The sequence below is a fragment of the Chaetodon auriga genome, chromosome 3 (assembly GCF_051107435.1).
Source record: "Chaetodon auriga isolate fChaAug3 chromosome 3, fChaAug3.hap1, whole genome shotgun sequence".
Lineage (NCBI taxonomy): Eukaryota > Metazoa > Chordata > Actinopteri > Chaetodontiformes > Chaetodontidae > Chaetodon > Chaetodon auriga.
The window spans coordinates 8,389,565-8,412,538 of NC_135076.1; the positions used below are offsets into that span (position 1 = coordinate 8,389,565).

A 22,974-nucleotide genomic window follows, 5' to 3' on the forward strand; every position below is an offset into this window, starting at 1 on the left:
TTAGGCCAACTTCTCTGTACTGAAGGATTTCTTTCACAGCACATCACCTCCCACACAACAAACAAGCATCGCTTTCATATTATAGATTTCCAATGAAGTGGTAAAACACATTCTTCAAGTTTAATAAGTGAGCTCTTGATGGCACCAGACAAAACTTCACATTCATCAGACAGGACAATGCATCTTGTCAGTAATACTTGACTTTGCCTGATTTGTGGCACAATGGTTGGACACTTGCTATGAGGCACTCACCAGGGTAATTGTTGCCAGTAGTTTGTGTGAAATGCTTCCTCATTTATATATAATCTAGGGAGGAGTGAGTAAGAAACATAGTTTTCTAGTTTCCTGGTTACCAGGCGCGTCAGCATGGCAGCTGCTCCTCCAGTTACAAAGCATGGGAATTACTGACACCTCTTAAAAACCTCTTTGATGGGTCAGATTGCGTGGTTTGAGCTTCCCATTGTGCTGTCCAAATCATTTGACACTTGCACAGCTCCATTATTCACATTCCTGAGAAATACAGCCACCGGTATAGTAATGAATATGTTGTTTGGTGATTACAGATGGTGAAAAGGTTGTACATGTACAGAGGTTTTTTAGATTTCGTTTGACAAAGTGAAGATAATGAGGGCTAAGAGAGAACTGAGCTGGAAGGCTGAACCTCTGCGTTTAATCACCTTCAGTGCAATTAAGGTACTTCTGATGGTTTGCAGATGTTGGTTGTAAATCACGGCAGCACAGTGGAACACAATATTTGTGCTCAAACTGTTAAACTCAAAAGGAACGTCTTTTCCAGTTATGATGAAACGGTTGAGGTGAACTACAACTTTGCATTCTGCTAAAAAAAAAACAAAAAACACCATCACACCCTTGAACTGTTGTCTTTATGCATCACTTGTCACTATTTCTGTCCACATGATGCTTCTATGGGGCAACTCTGACCCTTTGAATGTTTGTCACTGTTACTGTGTGGGATGTTCCATTCAGGAGCTGCTCTCTAAAAAACTAATGGGAAGAAAACACAGAAAATAAACATCACAATATCAATCTGATCCCCTTCATTCCATCCTTTTTTATGGTGTGTTGCGTTAACATTGATAATCTAAGGTGTTATTTTTTTTGTTACATACCTTTTTAACAAGTTCAGTGATGGTTCCATTGCTTACTTCTCCATAAGAAGTTATCTTCAGCTGTAGATGTGCTAGTGATACCAAGCCTGTAAGGATTAAAAAAACACATGTGGAAATTAATAGACTAATAAGATGAATAAGTAATTTGGAACTTGCGTATGTCCCAAAAGCTAAAAGAGTTCCTGGTAAATAATACATATCTTTGAACATACAATTACTGTGGTTACATTACTCATATTGAGAGCAAACCTGGGACATAATAACTGATGAATACCTCATTAAACAGGGCAAATGACTTAACAAAGTAGAGGCAATCATGTTTCAAACATACAAGCTATGTGGTTTCAGTGATAGTAGAGTTCACAGCAACCACCATAGCAATGATAGAAAACATATTTCAACAATTTTCTGGCGAGACTGAAAAGAATCTTTTGAATGATATCCAGGAGAGTGGAAAAAAAGAAGTCCAGTACCTTGGGTTGTTGTTTCACCTGTAATTGAAGTGATTGGTATAGAAACTATGGATGTGGTTTTTAGTGGTGAGGTTGTGGTCGATAGTTGTGTGGTTGTTGAGGGTGTAGTTGTCCCAACTACAGGAGCCTCAGTTGGACTGGTTATAACTGTTGTGGTGACTGCATTTGTGGTTGGACTGGGGATTGTGGTGGCTACAAGTGTGATGGTTGGAGCTGGAGTTGTGGTGGTTGGAGCTGATGATATGATTGGTGTGGTAGGTTTTGGTGTGGTTGTCTTTGGTGAGGTTGTGGAAATTAGGGGTGCAGTCATCGTAACTACAGGAAGCTCAGTTGAACTAGTTGTTGGAGCCGATGTTTTGGTTGCAGTGGTGGTTGTAGCTGCAGATGGGGTTGTGATGCCTGAAACTGTAGTTGGTGCAGAAGTTGTGTAGGCTGCAGTTGTGGTTGGAGCTGAAGTTGTGGTGGGTGCAGGTGTGGCGGTTGCAGCTGCAGTTGTGGTGGTTGGATTCGATGAAATGATTGAAGGGGTAATTTTGGGTGTGGTTGTTAATGGTGAGGTTGTGGTAGTGAAGAGTGTGGTTATTATAACCAGAGGAGCCTCAGTTGAATTAGTAGTAGCTGCAGTTGTTTTTGCTGCAGTTATGGTGGTTGGAGACAGAGTTGTGGTGGTAGCAGGTGTGATTAGGGCCGGAGTTGTGGTGGCTGCAGTTGCAGTGGTCGGTGCAGGAGTCATGGTGGCTGTAGGTGTGGTTGCAACTGCAGCTGTGGTTGAGGCTACGGTCATGATTGGAGCTGGAGATGTGTTGGCTGTTGGTGTGGTTGGACTTGCAGCTGTGGGTGGAGCCAGAATTGTGGTGGTTGGAACCAAAGTCATGATTGTAGATAGAGTTGTGGTAGCAGCAGGTGTGGCTGGAGTTGGAGTTGCATTGGCTGCAAGTGTGGTTGGAGCTGGAGATGTGGTGGTTGCAAGTGTGACTGTAGCTGGAGCTGTGGTTGCTGCAGTTGTGGTTGGCCATGGAGTTGTAGTGGCTTCAGTTGCGGTTGGACCTGGAGATGTGGTGGCTGCAGTTGTGGTTGGTCCTGGAGTTGTGGTGGCTTCAGTTGCGGTTGGACCTGGAGTTGTGGTGGCTGCAGTTGTGGTTGGCCCTGGAATTGTGGTGGCTGCAGGTGCAGTTGGAGCTGGAGTTGTGGTGGCATCAGTTGCAGTTGGCCCTGGTGTTGTGGTGGCTGCAGGTGTAGTTGGAGCTGAAGTTGTGGTGGCTGCAGTTGCGGTTGGCCCTGGAGCTGTGGTGGCTTCAGTTGCAGTTAGTCCTGGAGTTGTGGTGGCTGCAGGTGTAGTTGGAGCTGAAGTTGTGGTGGCTGCAGTTGCGGTTGGCCCTGGAGCTGTGGTGGCTTCAGTTGCAGTTAGTCCTGGAGTTGTGGTGGCTGCAGGTGTGGTTGGACCTGGAGTCGCATTGGCTGCAGGTGTGGTTGGAGCTGGACCTGTGGTGGTTGCAGGTGTGACTGTAGCTGGAGCTGTGGTGGCTACTGGAGTTGTGGTTGCTGCAGGTGTAGTTGGAGCCAGAATTGTGACTGCTGCAGATGTGGTTGGAGCCAGAGATGTGGTGGCAGCAGGTGTGGCTGGAGCTGGAGTTGCATTGGCTGCAGGTGTGGTTGAAGCTGGAGTTGTGGTGGTTGCAAGTGTAACTGTAGCTGGAGCTGTGGAGACTGTTGGAGTTGTGGTTGCTGCAGGTGTAGTTGGAGCCAGAGTAGTGGTTGCTGCAGATGTGGTTGCAGTCAGAGTTGTGGTGGCTGCAGTTGCGGCTGGAGCTGGAGTTGTGGTGGCTTCAGTTGCAGTTGGCCCTGGTGTTGTGCTGGCTGCAGTTGCAGTTGGAGCTGGAGTTGTGGTAGCTTCAGTTGTGGTTGGACCTGGAGTTGTGGTGGCTGCAGTTGTGGTTGGCCCTGGAGTTGTGGTGGCTGCAGCTGCGGTTGGCCCTGGAGTTGTGGTGGCCTCAGTTGCGGTTGGCACCGGAGTTGTGGTGGCCTCAGTTGCAGTTTGCCCTGATGTTGTGGTTGCTGCAGTTGCAGTTGGAGCTGGAGTTGTGGTGGCTTCAGTTGCAGCTGGCCCTGGAGTTGTGGTGGCCTCAGTTGCAGTCGGCCCTGGTGTTGTGGTGGCTGCAGTTGTGGTTGGAGCTGGAGATGTGGTGGCTACAGTTGCAGTTTTCCCTGATGTTGTGGTGGCTTCAGTTGTGGTTCGCCCTGGAGTTGTGGTGGCTTCAGTAGCGGTTGGAGCTGGAGTTGTGGTGGCTGCAGGTGTGGTTGGCCCTGGAGTTGTGCTGGCTTCAGTTGCAGTTGGTCCTGGAGTTGTGGTGGCTGCAGCTGCGGTTGGCCCTGGAGTTGTGGTGGCCTCAGTTGCGGTTGGCATTGGAGTTGTGGTGGCTGCAGTTGCAGTTTGCCCTGATGTTGTGGTTGCTGCAGGGGCGGTTGGCCCTGGAGTTGTGGTGGCTTCAGTTGCAGCTGGCCCTGGAGTTGTGGTGGCCTCAGTTGCAGTTGGTCCTGTAGTTGTGCTGGCTTCAGTTACGGTTGGCCCTGGAGTCATAGTGGCTTCAGTTGTAGCTGATCCTTAAATATTGTTAATATTAAAGAATTTCAGAAATCAATTAGATGAGGACTTACTACTCATGTACAAATGGAAATAATATGATCTATTGTCTTTTGGAATATCAGGTTATTAAGTCGTCACCAAGGAGCTCAACTATTTCTGCAGCTATTTTCTGGATTGGCACAAATTTCCGTGTGACCATCCATGTTCTCTGCCACCTTTACTAGAGCCCGAAGCATCTGGCCAAACTACCCGCTTAGTGTAGTAAGTATTGTGATCTACATTATACATTAAAGACTGTGAAACTAACATCTAACCTAGATACAGTTGATATATTGATAAGTGTTTTATTGTTCTATATGTGATTTGTACAATTAATATTAACAATAACTGATAGCAACATTTTGTAGAATGTCAAATGTAAAACAGACTGAAAGACTTCACTTTTTGAATCCTCAACATTACTACTGTCTCTAATCTAAACCAATAAGGCATATTAGAAATTAAATACAAACAAATCAAAGCCATAAATAATTAACTTGTAAAGAAACTTGTAATCAATAGTTACCTTCTCCAGAGGATACATGTACATATCCAAGCAAAAATATCCAACAAAGAATTTTTCTTTCCATGATGACTGATGTTACTTCTTGCCACTCCTGGTACAGACAGGTACTCAGGCTGTGACTGCACGTGACGTTTAGTTTGTGAATTACTCCTCCCTCAGCTAATAAGGGGAAGGCACTGGGAACAGTGGCTATTTCCATGGAACCTGTAAAACCAGGTAGGTTAAGTCACACACACATATGTTTACAAAATATGGGTCACCGCGACACATACACAAACACTTATCAAGGCTGTCAAACAGGTTTCTTATTTCCATAATGCAATTCCTCTTCTTCATCTGCTCTCTCTGGTCAGTTCAAACTCGTATCCTACACTACATTATTACCTTATTTTTTGTTTTTACTGTTATCACTGTTTTAATTGCATCCATGTGCTGTAAGGTCTAAGCTCAACTCTAATAATAATAATGTACAGTATGTGTCTTCCTTCAAAACAAATAATATACCATATATGCACTGCACAATCCATAATTATGTATTTAAAAAGCAATAACTGAAATTTATATCCAGTTAAAAATCAGACCAAGCAAGGAAACGATATATTGTTCTTTTTCAAGACAGCGGTATGCAAAGCTCTGGAGAGACAGAACAAGAAGGGATACATGGAGATAAAGAAACCAGCCTGGAGATTGAGGCAGAAGGAGAGCAGGATGAGAACAGATAAAGAAGGAGCCACTACTACTAGTAGATAAGTTCATGTAGCCAGTTCACAGGATTTTGAAACACAGAAGCCCACTTTTAGAATAAATATGCACACCATTCAATATTACCTTTATTTAACTAGGAAGTCACTTTGAAATTAAAACCTCCTTTGCAAGTGAGACCTAGACAAGGCAAGGTCAAATAGCAGCATCAAGCACATAAACAGGACAGCATCAAGTCACAATAACTGCAATAAGTAATAACAGCAATACGTTGCATAATAAAGTGCAAGAAACAAGGCAGCACTAAATTAGGCATTAGTTAGTTGAAAAGGCCTCAAGTTTGAGCTTATTCTGCATATTGTTCCAGGATCAGGGATTGTCATTGTGTCTATATATGTCTATCATTAGTCTTTTGGAGAACCAAAACTAGTGGGGTGGTGGTATGTAACAGTTGTGCTTAATATATCTGGTACCCCAACACACATCACATGTCCCCCATTTGGAAATGGTCTAGAACCACCACTACTTTACATATGACATTTCCAGATAGAGGGAGATGCACAGAAGTGATGACAAGCTCATGAAGTGGACACCCTCTCAGATACTTCACGTCCTGCTGAAGCTACCTTTGAGGAGCTCAAAGGTATGGTAAGATATGAACAATGTGGCTGAGAAAAAAAAAAACACCCCACAGGTGCTGGTCTGGGAGCAGTTTGTTGCATTTGTCACTATAACTCATGTGACCTGATGAGGGAGTGTAGACCAGTGTTTGTCTCATTAAAGGTTTTATTCATTTGGAGTCAGGTGTATAATATCAGCTGTGCACATACAGTAATTCTACTAATGCCATGGGAAGAGCAACGTCTTCTAGAGGAGTGGAAAGGTGCTTGACTATTATGAGGGTGAGGAGTTTGGTCATAGATCAGATATGATGAACTGTGTTGACATAATGTACTCAGTTATTGACACAGACAGGGAAGTGAACTTGAAATATGAAACCCTCATGAGTAAATTCCTAAAGTTAAGATAGTTATCTATGTTTTGTTTTAATCTTTTACTAGTTATCCCAGTATACTGCAGAGGCAGATTCTAAAGTTATGCACCTCAAACACACATAGGCGCTTTTTGACATCTGACAGAATACCTCATTTGAATGCTCAATAACACATCTTGCATTGTGTCTTCACTGATGTTAAATTTGATATATTGAAAAAATAATTCACACAATTAAGAAAAGCAAATTTGAAGGATTTATTAAAGAACATAAAGTAGAGCACTTCAAATAGATATTTCTTTATTCATCTTTCGAAAGGTTGTAATACAGCATAAAATAACATAACTGCTCATATTGCAAAATGTGTCTCTTAGTAATTCTTTCTAAAGTCTAATTTATATTTGAATAATAAATAAGAATTTAGTGCAAAAATAAGAATGTGAAAAAAGCAGTAAATCAACAAGAGATACATTATGCCTTCAGGTGAAAAAAAAACAACTTTGCTGCATAGCCTTACACCAAACGAATTGACATACTGCATATTGCTACCACATTATGTAATGTCAAAAGTGTCAAAGCTGATTTGAGCTCACATCACCTTCCTCCATATGCAGACTTTCTCGAGCTGACTCTGTCACCTAACTTGCTCCTTTGCTCCCGTCATAATCTCTACAGCCACTAGAGGTCACAGCCTAACAATAAACATAAGGCACTTGCACAGAGAACCAATATGGCCTTTCTCAGGTGAGGACATCCATAAACACAGGACACCTAGTAAACTCAATACCTGGAGAGGCAAGTTTACCAAAAGAAGAAGAGAATGAAATAGAGGGCAGATCAACGAACCCACATGAAACACGTACATACATAAGATAAGATAGACTTTATTTATTCCACAGTGGGGGGAAATTCACCTTACAGCAGCAACAAGACAGAGTGCAAGAAGTCAGAGGACAAGAAGACAAGAAAAATATTGCACAAGTGTTATATACCCTATATTTATTAACTTAATCATTAATGTAGGCTGTGCCTGAATCCTATGAACCTGCACACAGAATGTCTTCAGCCAACTTCTCTTGAATTAAATGTTTTATGTCATAGTGCCTCACGTCCCACACAACAAACATGCAGCACGTTCATATTCTAGATTTCCACATCCACACTTTTTGTAGACAGGACAATGCAGTGTGTCAGTAATACTGAACTTCCCTGATTTGTGGTACAATGGTTATACACTTGCTATGAGGCACTCATCAAGGTAATTGTTGCCAGTAGTTTGTGTGAAATATTTCCTCATTTATATATAATCTATTGGAGGAGTGAGCAAGAAACATCGTTTTCTAGTTTCCTGGTTACCAGGCGTGTCAGCATGGCAGCTGCTCCTCCAGGTACAAAGCATGGGAATTACTGACACCTCTTAAAAACCTCTTTGATGGGTCAGATTGCGTGGTTTGAGCTTCCCATTGTGCTGTCCAAATCATTTGACACTTGAGACAAATCCACTTCTCCACTATTCACATTCCTGAGAAATACAGCCCACGGTGTAGTCATGAATATACTGTCTGACTTGTAAGGAGTTTTTTTTTTTTTTTTTTTTTGACAATTTGACAAAATGAAGTTAAAGAGGCATAAGCGGGAACTGAGCCTAAAATCTAAGCCTCTGCGTTAATTCAAAAACCTTTTCTCACACCTGGAGTGCAATTAAGGTACTTTTGATGGTTTGCAGATGTTTGTAGATCATAGCAGCACGGTGGAATACAATGATATTTCATGAGTTGTTCTCAAACTCAAAAACTAAAAAGGAACATCTGTTTCCAGATGCAGTGAACTGACAGAGGTGAACTGCACCGTCACATTGCTTTAAAATAATACCACGAAAATTTGTTGTCTTTATGCATTCACTTGCAACTGTTTCGGTCCATGTGAAGCTTCTATGGAGCAACTCTGACCCTTTGAATGTTTGTCACTGTCACTATGTGGGATGTTCCATTCAGGAGCTGCTCTCTAAAAAACTAATGGGAAGAAAACACACAGAATAATCATGAGAAAATCTACCTCATCCCCTTCACGCCATCATTTTTTGATTGTGTGTATACATTAGCATTGATAGTATTAGGTATTATTTTACATATTTTGTTTACCTGTTTAACAAGTTCAGTGATGGTTCCATTGCTTATTTCTCCATAAGAAGTTAACTTCAGGTGTAGATGTGCCAGTGATGCCAAGCCTGTAGAGATTAAAAAAAAAAACATTACTTGTGGAAATTAATTTTAAAAAGTCATGAGAAATTTGGGACTTGTGTATTTCAGTCTTAAGATATTTCCTTGTAAATGCTTCATGTCCTCGAACACACTTATTACAGTTACATTACTCATGTTAAAGGTAACATTAAGCTTCAAATGGCTTTTAAAGTGGCTTGAAAGCTACATTCTGTCAATTAATGATCATGTTTTTCGATAGTTGGTATTAACAAATAGATTTAGTGTCAGTTTGTTGCAAGTAAAATTTCGGATTTCAGACATTAAAAGTGGAGAGGTATGCTTGGAATCAAAATGTACTCTTGGCTGCAAATGTCCTAAAACATGGCTTTACCCTTCACTTACTGCTTTCAATCACCTATAGTTGAAACTTAGCGAAGAAAAATCGGACTTCATAGCAAAAGTAAAGAAAAATACAACAGGAAAAAACAAGTCACATACTGTGGGTTGATGTTTCTCCTGTAGATGTGATGACAGGGGGTGTGGTAGTTGTGGGGACCAAAGATGTGGTGAGTGGAACCTGAGCTGTGGCTGTAGTTGTGGAGGTTGGAGCTGGAACTGTGGTATTTACAGTCTGAGTTGTGGAGGATCCTGTTGTAGTGGTTGGCACTGGAGTATCTGTGGCTTCAGTTGTGGTTGGAGCTGGAGTTGTGGTGGCTGCAAACAGATGTGTGGTGGCTCCTGCCTTGGTTGGAGCCATAGTTGTTGCATTAGTGGTACTGACAGCCGGAATTTCAGTGGATATAGTTGTGGTGGGAGCCAGAGTTGTGCGTGTTGCTGCTGTGCTGGTTGGAGCTGGAATTTTGGTGGCTGCAGATATGTGAGTAGTCCCAAATGGAATTGTGGTGGCTGCAGATGTGGTGGTTAGAGGCGCAGCTGTAGTGGCTGAAGTTGTGATGGCTGGAGCTGGAGTTGTGTCGGCTCCAGTTAGAGTAGTTACAGCTGGAGGTGGGCTCCCTGCTGTTTTGGTGGTTGTAGCCAAAGCTGTGGTGGATGCAGTTTTGGTGGTTGGAGATAGAGTTGGGGTCACTGCAGATGTGCTTGCAGTTCCAGATGGAGTTGTGGTTGCTGCACCAATGGTAGTGACAGATGGAGATGTACTAGCCGCAGTTGTGGCAGGTGCTGTTGTGTTTGCAGCTGAAGTTGCGGTGGCTGCTGTTTTGTCTAAAGCCAGAGTTGTTGTGGCTGCATTTGTGGTGGTTGGACCCAGGGTAGTGGTGATTGCATATGTGCTAGTAGTTTCAGACAGATTAGTGGTTGCTGCAGTTCTGGTGCTTATAACTGGAGCTGTGGTGGCTGAATTTGTGGTGATGCGAGCCAGAGTTGTCTTTGCTGCACTAGTGGTAGTGTCAGCTGGAATTGTTGTGGCTGCAGAAGTGGTAGTGACAGTTGAAGTTTCTGTGGATGTAATTGTGCTTGAAGCTGGACTTGTGGTTGCTGTAGTTGAGGTACTAAGAGCTGGAGTAGTGGTTGCTGCTGATGGAGCTGTGTTGGCTACATTTGTTGTCTGAGCCAGAGTTATGGTTGTAGCAGTTTTTTCAGGTGGAGCTGCAGTCATGCATTGAGGTAGTGTTGTGGTGACTGTCATTATGGTGGGTGTAGCTGTAGTTGCTCTGGCTGCAGTTGTCTTGGTTGCAGTTGTTGGAGCCAGACTTGAGATGGCTGTAGATGTGATAGTTACAACCGGAGTTGTCTTGGCTGCAGTCATGGTTGGTGCTACAGTTGTAGTGGTTGGAAATGAAGTCATAGTTGGAGCTGGAGTTTTGTTGACTGTAATTACAGTAGTTACACCTAGAGATGTGTTGGCTGTTGTTGAGTTAATTAGAGCTGGAGTTGCGGTAGTGGTAGTGACGTTTGAAATTGCAATGGCTGCAGTTGTGATGGTTGGAGCTGCAGTTTTGGCAGTTACAGTCATGTTTGGAGCTAGAGCTGTGGTTGCTGCTGTTTTAGTGGTTGTAGCAGGAGTTGTCGTGGCTGCAGTCATGGTAGTGACAACTGGAGTTGTTGTGGCTACAGTTGTGGTTGGTGCTAGAGATGTGGTTGTTGGAGTTGTAGCCGAAGTTTTTGTGGCTGCAGTAATCATAGTTACAGCTGGAGTTGTGTTGGCTGCATTTGGAGTGGTTGGAGTTGGAGGTGTTCTGGCTGCAGTTGTCATAGTTGCAGCTGGAGATGTGTTGGCTGCTGTTATGGCTTTTGTAGCTGAGGTTGTGGTTACTACATTTGTAGATGGGGCTGAAGTTGTTGTGGCTGCAGTAGTGGTAGGGGCTGAAGTTGTGAAGGCGGCAGATGTGCTCATTTTTCCAGCCAGAGTTGTGGTGGCTGCATTTGTGGTGGTTTGAGTCAGAGTTGTTGTGGCTGCAGTCGTGGTCATGACACCTGGAGTTGTGGTGGTTGTGGTTGGAGCTGAAGTTGTGGGAGCAGAAGATGTGCTGGTTATTGCGGCCAGAGTTGTGGCTGCTGCAGTCATCATAGGTATAGCTGTAGTTGTGATGGGTGCTGTTTTGGTAGTTGGAGCTGAAGATATGGTGGCTGCAGTTGGGGTATTTATAAAAGGAGTTGTGGTGGCTGCATTTGTGAAAGTTACAGCCACACTTGAGCTGGGTGCACTTTTGGTAGTAACAGCCAGGGTTGTGGTTGCAGCAGGTGTCATGGTTGCAACTGGAGTTGTGGTGTCTACATTTGTGGCCGTGGCATCCTGAGTTGTGGTGGCTGCAGTTGTGGGAGTTGTAGATGAAATTGTTTTAGCTGCAGTGCTTGTAGTTACAGCTGGAGTTGTGTTGCCTGCATTTGGAGTGGTTGGAGTTGGAGCTATGCTGGCCGCAGTTACAGTAGTTACAGCTGGAGATATGTTGGCTGCTGTTGTGGCTTTCCGAGTTGAAGTTGTGGTAACTACATTTGTAGTTGGGGCTGGAGTTATGGTCGCTGCAGTAGTGATATTGACATATGAAACTGTGGTGGTTGCAGTTGTGGGAGTTGGAGCTGGAGTTGCAGTGGCTGCACTTGTGGTGGTTGAAGCTGGAGATATGGTGGCTGCAGTTGTGGTGGTTGGGACCGCAACTGTGGTGGCTGCAGTCGAAGTGGTTGGAGCTGGAGTGTTGACTGCAGTTGTAGTTTTTGTAATCATAGTTGCAGTGGCTGCATTTGTGGTGGTTTGGGTCGGAGTTGTTGTGGCTGCAGTTGTGGTGGTTGAAGCTGGAGATATGGTAGCTGCAGTTGTGGTGGTTGGGACCGCAACTGTGGTGGCTGCAGTTGAAGTGGTTGGAGCTGGAGTGTTGACTGCAGTTGTAGTTTTTGTAATCATAGTTGCAGTGGCTGCATTTGTGGTGGTTTGGGTCGGAGTTGTTGTGGCTGCAGTTGTGGTCATGACACCTGGAGTTGTAGTGGTTGTGGTTTGAGCTGGAGTTGTGATAGCAGAAGATGTGCTGGTTATTGCTTCCAGAGTTGTGGTTGCTGCAGTCATCACAGGTATAGCTGTAGTTGTGGTGGGTGCTGTTTTGGTAGTTGGAGCTGAAGTTATGGTGGCTGCAGTTGGGGTATTTATAAAAGGAGTTGTGGTGGCTGCATTTGTGGAAGTTACAGCCACACTTGAGCTGGGTGCACTTTTGGTAGTAACAGCCAGGGTTGTGGTTGCAGCAGGTGTCATGGTTGCAACTGGAGTCGTAGTGCCTACATTTGTGGCTGTGGCATCCTGGGCTCTAGTGGCTGCAGTTGTGGGAGTTGTAGATGAAATTGTTTTAGCTGCAGTACTTGTAGTTACAGCTGGAGTTGTGTTGCCTGCATTTGGAGTGGTTGGAGTTGGAGCTATGCTGGCCGCAGTTACAGTAGTTACAGCTGGAGATATGTTGGCTGCTGTTGTGGCTTTCCGAGTTGAAGTTGTGGTAACTACATTTGTAGTTGGGGCTGGAGTTATGGTCGCTGCAGTAGTGATATTGACATATGAAACTGTGGTGGTAGCAGTTGTGGGAGTTGGAGCTGGAGTTGCAGTGGCTGCACTTGTGGTGGTTGAAGCTGGAGATATGGTGGCTGCAGTTGTGGTGGTTGGGACCGCAACTGTGGTGGCTGCAGTTGAAGTGGTTGGAGCTGGAGTGTTGACTGCAGTTGTAGTTTTTGTAATCATAGTTGCAGTGGCTGCATTTGTGGTGGTTTGGGTCGGAGTTGTTGTGGCTGCAGTTGTGGTCATGACACCTGGAGTTGTAGTGGTTGTGGTTTGAGCTGGAGTTGTGATAGCAGAAGATGTGCTGGTTATTGCTGCCAGAGTTGTGGTTGCTGCAGTCGTGATAGGTATAGCTGTAGTTGTGATGGGTGCTGTTTTGGTAGTTGGAGCTGAAGATATGGTGGCTGCATTTGTGGAAGTTACAGCCACACTTGAGCTGGGTGCACTTTTGGTAGTAACAGCCAGAGTAGTGGTTGCAGCAGGTGTCATGGTTGCAACTGCAGTTGTGGTGCCTACATTTGTGGCTGTGGCATCCTGGGCTCTAGTGGCTGCAGTTGTAGGAGTTGTAGATGAAGTTGTTTTAGCTGCAATAATCGTAGTTACAGCTGGAGTTGTGTTGGCTGCATTTGGAGTGGTTGGAGTTGAAGCTATGGTGGCTGCACTTACAGTAGTTGCAGCTGGAGATATGTTGGCTGCTGTTGTGGCTTTCCGAGTTGAAGTTGTGGTAACTACATTTGTAGTTGGGGCTGGAGTTATGGTGGCTGCAGTAGTGGTATTGACATATGAAACTGTGGTGGTTGCAGTTGTTGGAGTTGGAGCTGGAGTTGCAGTGGCTGCACTTGTGGTGGTTGAAGCTGGAGATATGGTAGCTGCAGTTGTGGTGGTTGGGACCGCAACTGTGGTGGCTGCAGTTGAAGTGGTTGGAGCTGGAGTGTTGACTGCAGTTGTAGTTTTTGTAATCATAGTTGCAGTGGCTGCATTTGTGGTGGTTTGGGTCGGAGTTGTTGTGGCTGCAGTTGTGGTCATGACACCTGGAGTTGTAGTGGTTGTGGTTTGAGCTGGAGTTGTGATAGCAGAAGATGTGCTGGTTATTGCTTCCAGAGTTGTGGCTGCTGCAGTCATCACAGGTATAGCTGTAGTTGTGGTGGGTGCTGTTTTGGTAGTTGGAGCTGAAGTTATGGTGGCTGCAGTTGGGGTATTTATAAAAGGAGTTGTGGTGGCTGCATTTGTGGAAGTTACAGCCACACTTGAGCTGGGTGCACTTTTGGTAGTAACAGCCAGGGTTGTGGTTGCAGCAGGTGTCATGGTTGCAACTGGAGTTGTAGTGCCTACATTTGTGGCTGTGGCATCCTGGGCTCTAGTGGCTGCAGTTGTGGGAGTTGTAGATGAAATTGTTTTAGCTGCAGTACTTGTAGTTACAGCTGGAGTTGTGTTGGCTGCATTTGGAGTGGTTGGAGTTCGAGCTATGGTGGCTGCAGTTACAGTAGTTGCAGCTGGAGATATGTTGGCTGCTGTTGTGGCTTTCCGAGTTGAAGTTGTGGTAACTATATTTGTAGTTGGGGCTGGAGTTATGGTGGCTTCAGTAGTGGTATTGACATATGAAACTGTGGTGGTTGCAGTTGTGGGAGTTGGAGCTGGAGTTGCAGTGGCTGCAGTTGGGGTATTTATAAAAGGAGTTGTGGTGGCTGCATTTGTGTAAGTTACAGCCACACTTGAGCTGGGTGCACTTTTGGTAGTAACAGCCAGGGTTGTGGTTGCAGCAGGTGTCATGGTTGCAACTGGAGTTGTAGTGCCTACATTTGTGGCTGTGGCATCCTGGGCTCTAGTGGCTGCAGTTGTGGGAGTTGTAGATGAAATTGTTTTAGCTGCAATAATCGTAGTTACAGCTGGAGTTGTGTTGGCTGCATTTGGAGTGGTTGGAGTTCGAGCTATGGTGGCTGCAGTTACAGTAGTTGCAGCTGGAGATATGTTGGCTGCTGTTGTGGCTTTCCGAGTTGAAGTTGTGGTAACTATATTTGTAGTTGGGGCTGGAGTTATGGTGGCTTCAGTAGTGGTATTGACATATGAAACTGTGGTGGTTGCAGTTGTGGGAGTTGGAGCTGGAGTTGCAGTGGCTGCAGTTGGGGTATTTATAAAAGGAGTTGTGGTGGCTGCATTTGTGGAAGTTACAGCCACACTTGAGCTGGGTGCACTTTTGGTAGTAACAGCCAGAGTTGTGGTTGCAGCAGGTGTCATGGTTGCAACCGCAGTTGTGGTGCCTACATTTGTGGCTGTGGCATCCTGGGCTCTAGTGGCTGCAGTTGTGGGAGTTGTAGATGAAGTTGTTTTAGCTGCAGTAATCGTAGTTACAGCTGGAGTTGTGTTGGCTTCATTTGTGATGGTTGGAGCTGCAGTTTTGGCAGTTACAGTCATGTTTGGAGCTGGAGCTGTGGTTGCTGCTGTTTTAGTGGTTGTAGCAGGAGTTGTCGTGGCTGCAGTCGTGGTAGTGACAGCTGGAGTTGTTGTGGTTGGTGCTAGAGATGTGGTTGTTGGAGTTGTAGCCAAAGTTTTTGTGGCTGCAGTAATCATAGTTACAGCTGGAGTTGTGTTGGCTGCATTTGGAGTGGTTGGAGTTGAAGCTATGGTGGCTGCAGTTATAGTAGTTACAGCTGGAGATATGTTGGCTGCTGTTGTGGCTTTCCGAGTTGAAGTTGTGGTAACTACATTTGTAGTTGGGGCTGGAGTTATGGTGGCTGCAGTAGTGGTAGTGACATATGAAACTGTGGTGGCTGCAGTTGTGGTAGGAGCTGGAGTTGTGGTAGCGGCAGATGTGCTCATTTTTCCAGCCAGAGTTGTGGTGGCTGCAGTTGACATGATGGCAACCTGAGTTGTGGTGGCTGCATTTGTGGCCGTGGCATACTGAGCTGTGGTGGTTGCAGTTGTGGGAGTTGGAGCTGGAGTTGTAATGGCTGCACTTGTGGTGGTTGAAGCTGGAGATATGGTGGCTGTAGTTGTGGTGGTTGAGACCGCAGCTGTGGTGGCTGCAATTGAAGTGGTTGGAGCTGGAGTGTTGACTGCTGTTGTAGTTTTTGTAATCATAGTTGCAGTGGCTGCATTTGTGGTGGTTTGGGTCAGAGTTGTTGCAGCTGCAGTCGTGGTCATGACACCTGGAGTTGTGGTGGTTGTGGTTTGAGCTGAAGTTGTGGTAGCAGAAGATGTGCTGGTTATTGCGGCCAGAGTTGTGGTTGCTGCAGTTGTCATAGGTATAGCTGTAGTTGTGATGGGTGCTGTTTTGGTAGTTAGAGCTGAAGATATGGTGGGTGCAGTTGTGGTATTTACAAAAGGAGTTGTGGTGGCTGCATTTGTGGAAGTTACAGCCTCACTTGAGGTGGGTGCACTTTTGGTAGTAACAGTTATGGTTGCAGCAGGTGTCATGGTTGCAGTTATGGGGCTTAGAAGCAGAGTTGTGGTGGCTGCATTTGTGATGGTCGGAGCTGCAGTTTTGGTGGTTGCAATCATGTTTGGAGCTGGAGCTGTGGTTGTGGTGGTTGTAGCGGGAGTTGTCATGGCTGCAGTCATGGAAGTGACAGCTGGAGTTGTGGTGGCTGCAGTTGTGATTGGTGCCAGAGTTGTCGTAGCAGCAGATTTGCTAGTAGTTCCAGCTAGAGCTGTGTTGGCCACAGTTGTGGTTGGTGCTGGAGATGCGGTGGCAGTAGATTTGCTCATAGTTCTAGTCAGAGTTGTCGTGGCTGCAGTTGACATGATTGCAACCGGAGTTGCTGTGGCTGCAATTGTGGTCAGAGTTGTGGTGCCTCCAGCTGTGGTTGGAGCTGGAGTTGGGGCCACGGCAGATGTGCTAGTAGTTCCAGCTGGAGCTGTGGCTGCTGTTGTGGTCAGAGCCTTGGTAGGTGCAGTTGTGGTGGTTTGAACTGGAGCTGTGTTGGCAGCAGAAGTAGTCGTTACAGCTGAAGATGTATTGGCTGCTGTTGTGATGTTTGTAGTTCGAGTTGTGGTGGCTTTATTTCTGGTGGTTGGAGCTGGAGTGTTTGTGGGTGCAGCAGTAGTGGTAGTGACCCCTGGAGATTTAGTGGATGTAGTTGTGGTTGGACTTAGAGTTGTGGTGGCTGCAGCTGTGGTGGTTGGAGCTGGAGTTGTGGTGGGTGCTGTTTTGTTTGCAGCCAGAGTTGTGGTGGCTGTGGCTATGGTGTCTGGAGCCAGATTTGTGGTGGCTGCAATCGGAGGTAGTGAGTCTCCAGTCATAGTTGTGACTGAAGTTGTTGTGGCTGCAGTAATTGTAGTTACAGCTGGAGTTGTGTTGGCTGCATTTGGAGTGGTTGGAGCTGGAGCTGTGAGGGCTGCAGTTATCGTAGTTACAGCAGGAGATGTATTGGCTGTTGTTGTGGCTTCCGTAGACGAAGTTGTGATGACTACATTTGTAGCTGGGGCTGGGGATGTGGTAGCAGCAGATGTGCTAATTGTTCCAGCCAGAGTGCCTGCAGTTGAGGTGATTACAACTGGAGCTGTGGTGGTGGGGGCCAAATCTGTGGTGGTTGTAACTGGAGTTATGGTTGCTCCAGTCATGGTTGCAGCCAGACTTGTGTTGGCTGCAGTTGTGGTTGGTGCTGGAGATGTGGTTACTGAAAGTTTGCCAGCAATTCCTGCCGATGCTGTGGTGGCTGCAGTAGTGGTAATGACAACTGAAATTTTTGGTGCTGCAGTTGAGGTAGTTGGTGCCAGAGTCATGGTGGCTGCTGACGGAGATGTGGTGGCTGCAGTTGAGATGATTGCATCCAGAGCTGTAGTGGTTGCATTTGTAGTAGTCGGAGCTGGAGTTGCAGTAGTTACATTTGTGGCAGTTGAAGTTGGATATATTGTGACTGCAGTTGTCATGGCCGCAATTGAGGGGCTTACAGCCAAATTTATGTTAGCTGCAGTTGTAGTTGTTGGAGCTGAAGGTGTGTTGGCTTTAGTTAAAGTTGTTACAGCTGGAGATGTGTTGTCTGGTGTTGTAGTTTTCATAGCCATAGTGGCTGCATTTGTGGTGGTTTGAGTCAGAGTTGTCGTGGCTTCAGTCATGGTTGCAGATGGAACTGTGGTGGCCACAGTTGTGTTTGGAGCCGGAGTTGTTGTGGCTGCAGTTCTGGTTGGAGCAGGAGTTGTGGTAGTGGCAGATTTGCTTGTAGTTCTAACTAGTGTTGTGGTGGCTGCAGTCACGGTTGGAACTGGATTTGCGGTGGCTGCAGTTGTGGTCAGAGTTGTGGTGCTTCGAGCTGTGGTTGGAGCTGGAGTTGTGGTCATGACAGATGTGCTAGTAGTTCCAGCTGGAGCAGTGCCTGCTGTTGTGGTCAGAGCTTTGGTGGGTGCAGTTGTGGTGGTTGGAGGTGGAGCTGTGTTGGCAGCAGAAGTAGTCGTTACAGCTGAAGATGTATTGGCTGCTGTTGTGATGTTTGTAGCTCTAGCTGTGATGGCTGTATTTCTGGTGGTTGGAGCCGGAGTGTTTGTGGGTGCAGCAGTGGTAGTGACAGTTGGAGTTTTGGTGGATATAGTTGTGGTTGGATCTGGAGTTGTAGTGGCTGCAGCTGTGGTGGTTGGAGCTGGAGTTGTGGTGGGTGCTGTTTTGTTTGCAGCCAGAGTTGTGGTGGCTCTGGTGGCTGGAGCCAGATTTGTGGCGGCTGCAATCGGAGGTAGTGAGTCTCCAGTCATAGTTGTAACTGAAGTTGTTGTGGCTGCATTTGGAGTGATTGCGGCTGGAGCTGTGAGGGCTGCAGTCATAGTAGTTATAGCAGGAGATGTGTTGTTTGCTGCTGTACTTTCTGTAGCCATTGTGACTGCATTTGTGGTGGTTTGAGTCAGAGCTGTCATGGTTGCAGTCATGGTTGGAAGTGGAGTTGCGGTGGCTGTAGCTGTGGTTGCAGCCAGGGTTGTGGTGGATGCAGATGTGCTCTTGGTTATCAGCGAAGTTGTGGTGGCTGCAGTTGTGGTCGTGGGAGCTCGAGTTATCATAGCAGTAACTTTGCTGGTGGCAACCAGATTTGTGGTGAATGCAAGTGGAGTGGTGACTGCAGATGTGGTATTTAAAACTGGGCCTGGGACAGTTGGAGTCGTTATTTGAGCCAGATTCGCCGTGGCTACATTTGTGGTAATTGGAGTTGTGGTTGTGGAAGACGTGCTAGTTGTTTCAGTTGGAGTTGTGGTGGCTGCAGTTGAGATGTTTGCAACTGGTGGTGTGGTGGCTGCAGCTGTAGTGGTTGGAACTGGATTTGTGTTGGCTGCATTTGTGGCAATAGGATCTGGAGTTGTGGTGGCTACAACTATGCTGTTTGAAGCTGAAGTTGTGGTGGCTGCAACCAGACTTGTGGTAGCTTCAGTCATGGTTGGAGATGGAGTTCTGGTGGCTGCATTAGTGGTAGTGCCATCTGAAATTGTGGTGGCTACATTTGTGGTAATTGGAGCTGGAGTTGTGGTTGTGGAAGACGTGCTAGTTGTTCCAGTTGGAGTTGTGGTGGCTGCAGTTGAGATGTTTGCAACTGGTGGTGTGGTGGCTGCAGCTGTAGTGGTTGGAACTGGATTTGTGTTGGCTGCATTTGTGGCAATAGGATCTGGAGATGTGGTGGCTACAACTTTGTTGGTTGAAGCCAAAGTTGTGGTGGCTGCAACTAGAGTTGTGATAGTTTCAGTCATGGATGGAGATGGAGTTCTGGTGACTGCAATTGTGGTTGGAACCGGAGTTGTTGTGGCTGCAGTCATAATTGGAGCTGGAGCTGTGGTGACTGGAGTTGTAGTCGGAGCCAGAGGTGTGGTCCCAACAGATATGCTTGTAGTTCCAGCTGGAGTTGTGGCTGCTGTTGTGGTTGTTGTAGCTGGATTTGTGTTGGCTGCATTTGTGGCACTGGGATCCAGAGTTGTGCTGCCTTCAGTCAAGGTTGGAGATGGAGTTGTGATGGCTGTGGCTGTGGTGGTTGGAGCCAGATTTGTGGTGGATGCATCCAGAGTTAAGGTGTTCAAAATTGTTGTGGCTGCAGTAATGGTAGTTACAGCTGGAGTTTTGGTGGCTGCAGCTGTTGTGGTGGGAGTCAGAGTTGTAGTGGCTCCATTTATGGTTGGAGCCAAGATTGTTGTGGCTGCAGTCGTAGTCGTGACAGCTCGAGTTTTGCTGGCTGCATTTGGGGTGGTTAGAGCCGGAGCTGTGGTGGATGCAGTAGTGGCAGTGACAGCTGGAGTTTTGTTGCCTGCAACTGTGGGAGTTGGAGCCAGAGTTATTGTGGATGTACTTGTGGTTTTGACAGCAACAATTGTGGTGGCCTCAGCTGTGGTTTGAGTGGGAGTTGTGGTGGCTTTAAATGTGACTGTTAGAGAAGGAGTTTTGGTGGATACATTGATGGTATTTGGAGCCAGAGTTGTGGTGGGTGCAGTAGTGGTCATGGCAAATGAAATTGTGGTGGCTGCAGTTGTGGCTGGAGCTTGAGTTGTAGCAGCAGCAGATGTGCTTGTTGTTCCAGCCAGAGTTGTGGTTGCTGCAGTTAAGGTAGTAGAAGCTGGAGTCATGGTGACTGCTGATGGAGTTGTGGTAGCTACATTTGTGGTCTCAGCAAGAGTTGTGGTTGTAGCAGTCAGAGCTGTTGCTGTGGTTGCTGCAGTTGAGGTGATTACAGCTGGATTTGTTTTGACTCCAGTTGTCATTGGAGCCACAGTTGCCTTGGCTGCAGTTGCGGTTGGTGCTACAGTTGTAGTGGCTGAAGATGAAGTCATGGTTGGAGGTGGAGATCTCTTGATTGCAGTCACAGTAGTTACAGCTGTAGATGTGCCAGTGGCATTTGAGGTTGTTGAAGCTGGAGTAGTGGTGGCTGCCAATGGCGTTTTGCTGGCTCCATTTGTGGTCCAACCCAGAGTTGTGGTTGCTGCGATCATCGTAGTTGTAGCTGTAGTTGTGACAGCTGCTGTTTTGGTGGTTGGAGCTGAAGATATGATGGCTGCAGTCTTAGTTGTGGAGACTGCACTTTTGCTTGTAACAGCCAGAGTTGTGGTTGTGGCTGGAGTAGTGGTAGTGACAGCTGGAGTTGTGGTTGCTACAGTTGTGGTTGAAGCTGGAGTTGCAGTGGTTACAGTTGTGGTTGGGGCTGCAGTTGTGGTAGCACCAGGTGGGCTTGTAGTTCCAAACAGAGTTGTGGTGGCTGTAGTTGTGCTTGGAGCTGGAGTAGCAGCAGTGCTGGTGGTTGTAACTGGAGTTGTGGTGGCTACATTTGTGGTGGTTTGAGCTCGAGTCGTCATGGATGCAGGAATGACCTCTACTGCATCCATGACAACAACAGCTGGAGTTTCTGTGGCTGCAGTTGTGGTTTGAAGAGAAGCTATGGTGGCTTCAGATGTGCGAGTAGTTCCAGCCAGAGTTTTGTTGGCTGCAGCTGAGGTGATTGCAACCGGAGCTGCAGTGGCTGTACTTGTGGTAGTTGCTGCAGTTGTGCTGGTTGGAGCTGAATTTGTGGTGGCTGCAGCTGGAGTTATGGTTGCTGCAGTCATGGTTATAGACTGAGTTGCAGTGGTTGCAGTTGTAGTTGGTGCTATAGTTGTAGTGGCTGCCGCTGCAGTGCTAGTAGTTACAGCTTGAGTTGTGGTGGTTACATTTGAGGTGATTGCAATAGGAGCTGTTGTGCCTGCAGTTCTGGCAGTTGGAGCTGGAGTTGTGGTGGGTGCATTTGTGATAGTTGGAGCCGGAGTTATGGTGGCTGCAGTAGCAGTAGTGACATTTGAAATTGCGGTGGCTGAAGTTGTGCTTGGAGCTGTTGTGGTAGCAGCAGATGTGCTCGTAGTCCCAGCTGGAGCAGTTGAGGTGATTGCAAATGGAGCTATGGGGGCTGTAGTTGTGGCACTTGGAGCCGGAGATTTGGTGCCTGTGGTCGTCGTGGCTGACATATTCAGACTTAGAGCTGGATTTATGGTGAGTGCAGCTGTGTTGGGCACTGCATTTGTTGTTTGAGAAGCAGATTTAGATTTTAAAAAATTTAAGATTCGTAGAGTCATCAAATCAAGTGTGTCAGTTTTTCTATCATTCATCATTTATGTTATGTGAGGACTTTCATTTAGGAGTGGAAATAATAGGATCTGTTGTCGGTTAGAATATCAATTTATTAAGTTGTCACCAAGGAGCTCAACTATTTTTGCGACTATTTTCTGGATTGGCACAAATTTTCATGTGACCATCATGCTCTCAAAAGGAATTTCTGATTTGGCTGACCATGCCACCTGTATTAGAGCCCTGTATTGTCATCTGCATTATAAACTGAAGACTGTAAAACTAACATCTAAACTAGATTTGTTGATAAGTGTTTTATTGTTCTATATGTGATTTGTTTTAAGTGCACCTTCAATTTGTGATTAATGTTTTTTGGGTCATAGTATTAATCATAATCAAATGTAGTGTTTTTGCAGTATTAAAGTTTCAGTGTCTAACAACCATTACATCAGTATGGCTATCAAAACAAATGAGAACCTCTTCAATGTTTTTATTTTGTTTTTCATTTTTCAGTGTTGAAACATTGGCACTCGATGCTCTGTGCCAGCCAGGATTTATGTTCATGGTCTTGTTCATGATTCTCCAATGTCCTTGACAAAGGACCATTCAGGCAGTAAATGCCATCTTGGAAATCTACCAAAATAAATGAATCAGTTTTTTTTCTTATTATTTTATTCAATTAATTTTCATAATATCATTTTAAGATGATTCAGGCTAACAGTCATATATATATATACAGAGTTATAATTTGTTATTTTATTACTATTTCTGTAAAGAAATAAATAAATTTTCTGTCCAATACTTTTTTTTTTTTTTTTTAGCTCACTTACTGTAATTCAAACTGTTGCTATTAGGTGTTTATTTCATAAGACTACAAATAACATTTTTTTTTTTTAAAGCAGAGATCAATAACAAGCAATAACACATAGCAACATTTTGTAGAATGTGAAAAGTAAAATTACTGAAATACTCACATTTTGAATCCTTTAAAATTAAATCTCTCGTCTAAACTGATATGATGAGGCATATTAGAAAGTCAAACACAAACTATCAAAACCATAAAAATCTCACTTGTGAAGAAACTTGTAATCAATAGTTACCTTCTCCAGAGGGTACACATCCAAGCAAAAATATCCAACAAAAGATTTTCCTTTCCATGATGACTGTGTTGTTACTTCACACCACTCCAGGTACAGACAGGTATTTAGCCTGTGACTGCACATTGCACTTAGTTTGCAAATTACCCCTCCCTCAGTTACAGAGGGAGTGAAAATTCATTGGTGACAGTGGCTACTTTCATGGAACCTGTAAAACCAGGTAAGTCACACACACACATTTGTACATG

At 45.5% G+C, this 22,974-nt stretch overlaps 1 protein-coding gene across 1 annotated transcript; it reads right to left on the reverse strand.

The window, feature by feature from the left end:
- Positions 1-822: 822 nt before the first annotated feature.
- On the reverse strand, positions 823-21,529 carry LOC143317964 (uncharacterized). Its single transcript, XM_076725796.1, has 11 exons — positions 18,752-21,529; positions 15,047-18,220; positions 13,610-13,901; positions 13,430-13,566; positions 12,464-13,085; positions 10,616-12,156; positions 9,148-10,213; positions 4,753-4,956; positions 1,604-4,204; positions 1,131-1,216; positions 823-1,005 (listed from the first exon to the last, which is right to left on the reverse strand). Exons 1-11 carry the CDS (start codon positions 21,527-21,529, stop codon positions 925-927), a joined length of 12,582 nt encoding a protein of 4,193 aa, XP_076581911.1. The 3' UTR covers positions 823-924.
- Between the last annotated feature and the right edge of the window lie 1,445 nt (positions 21,530-22,974).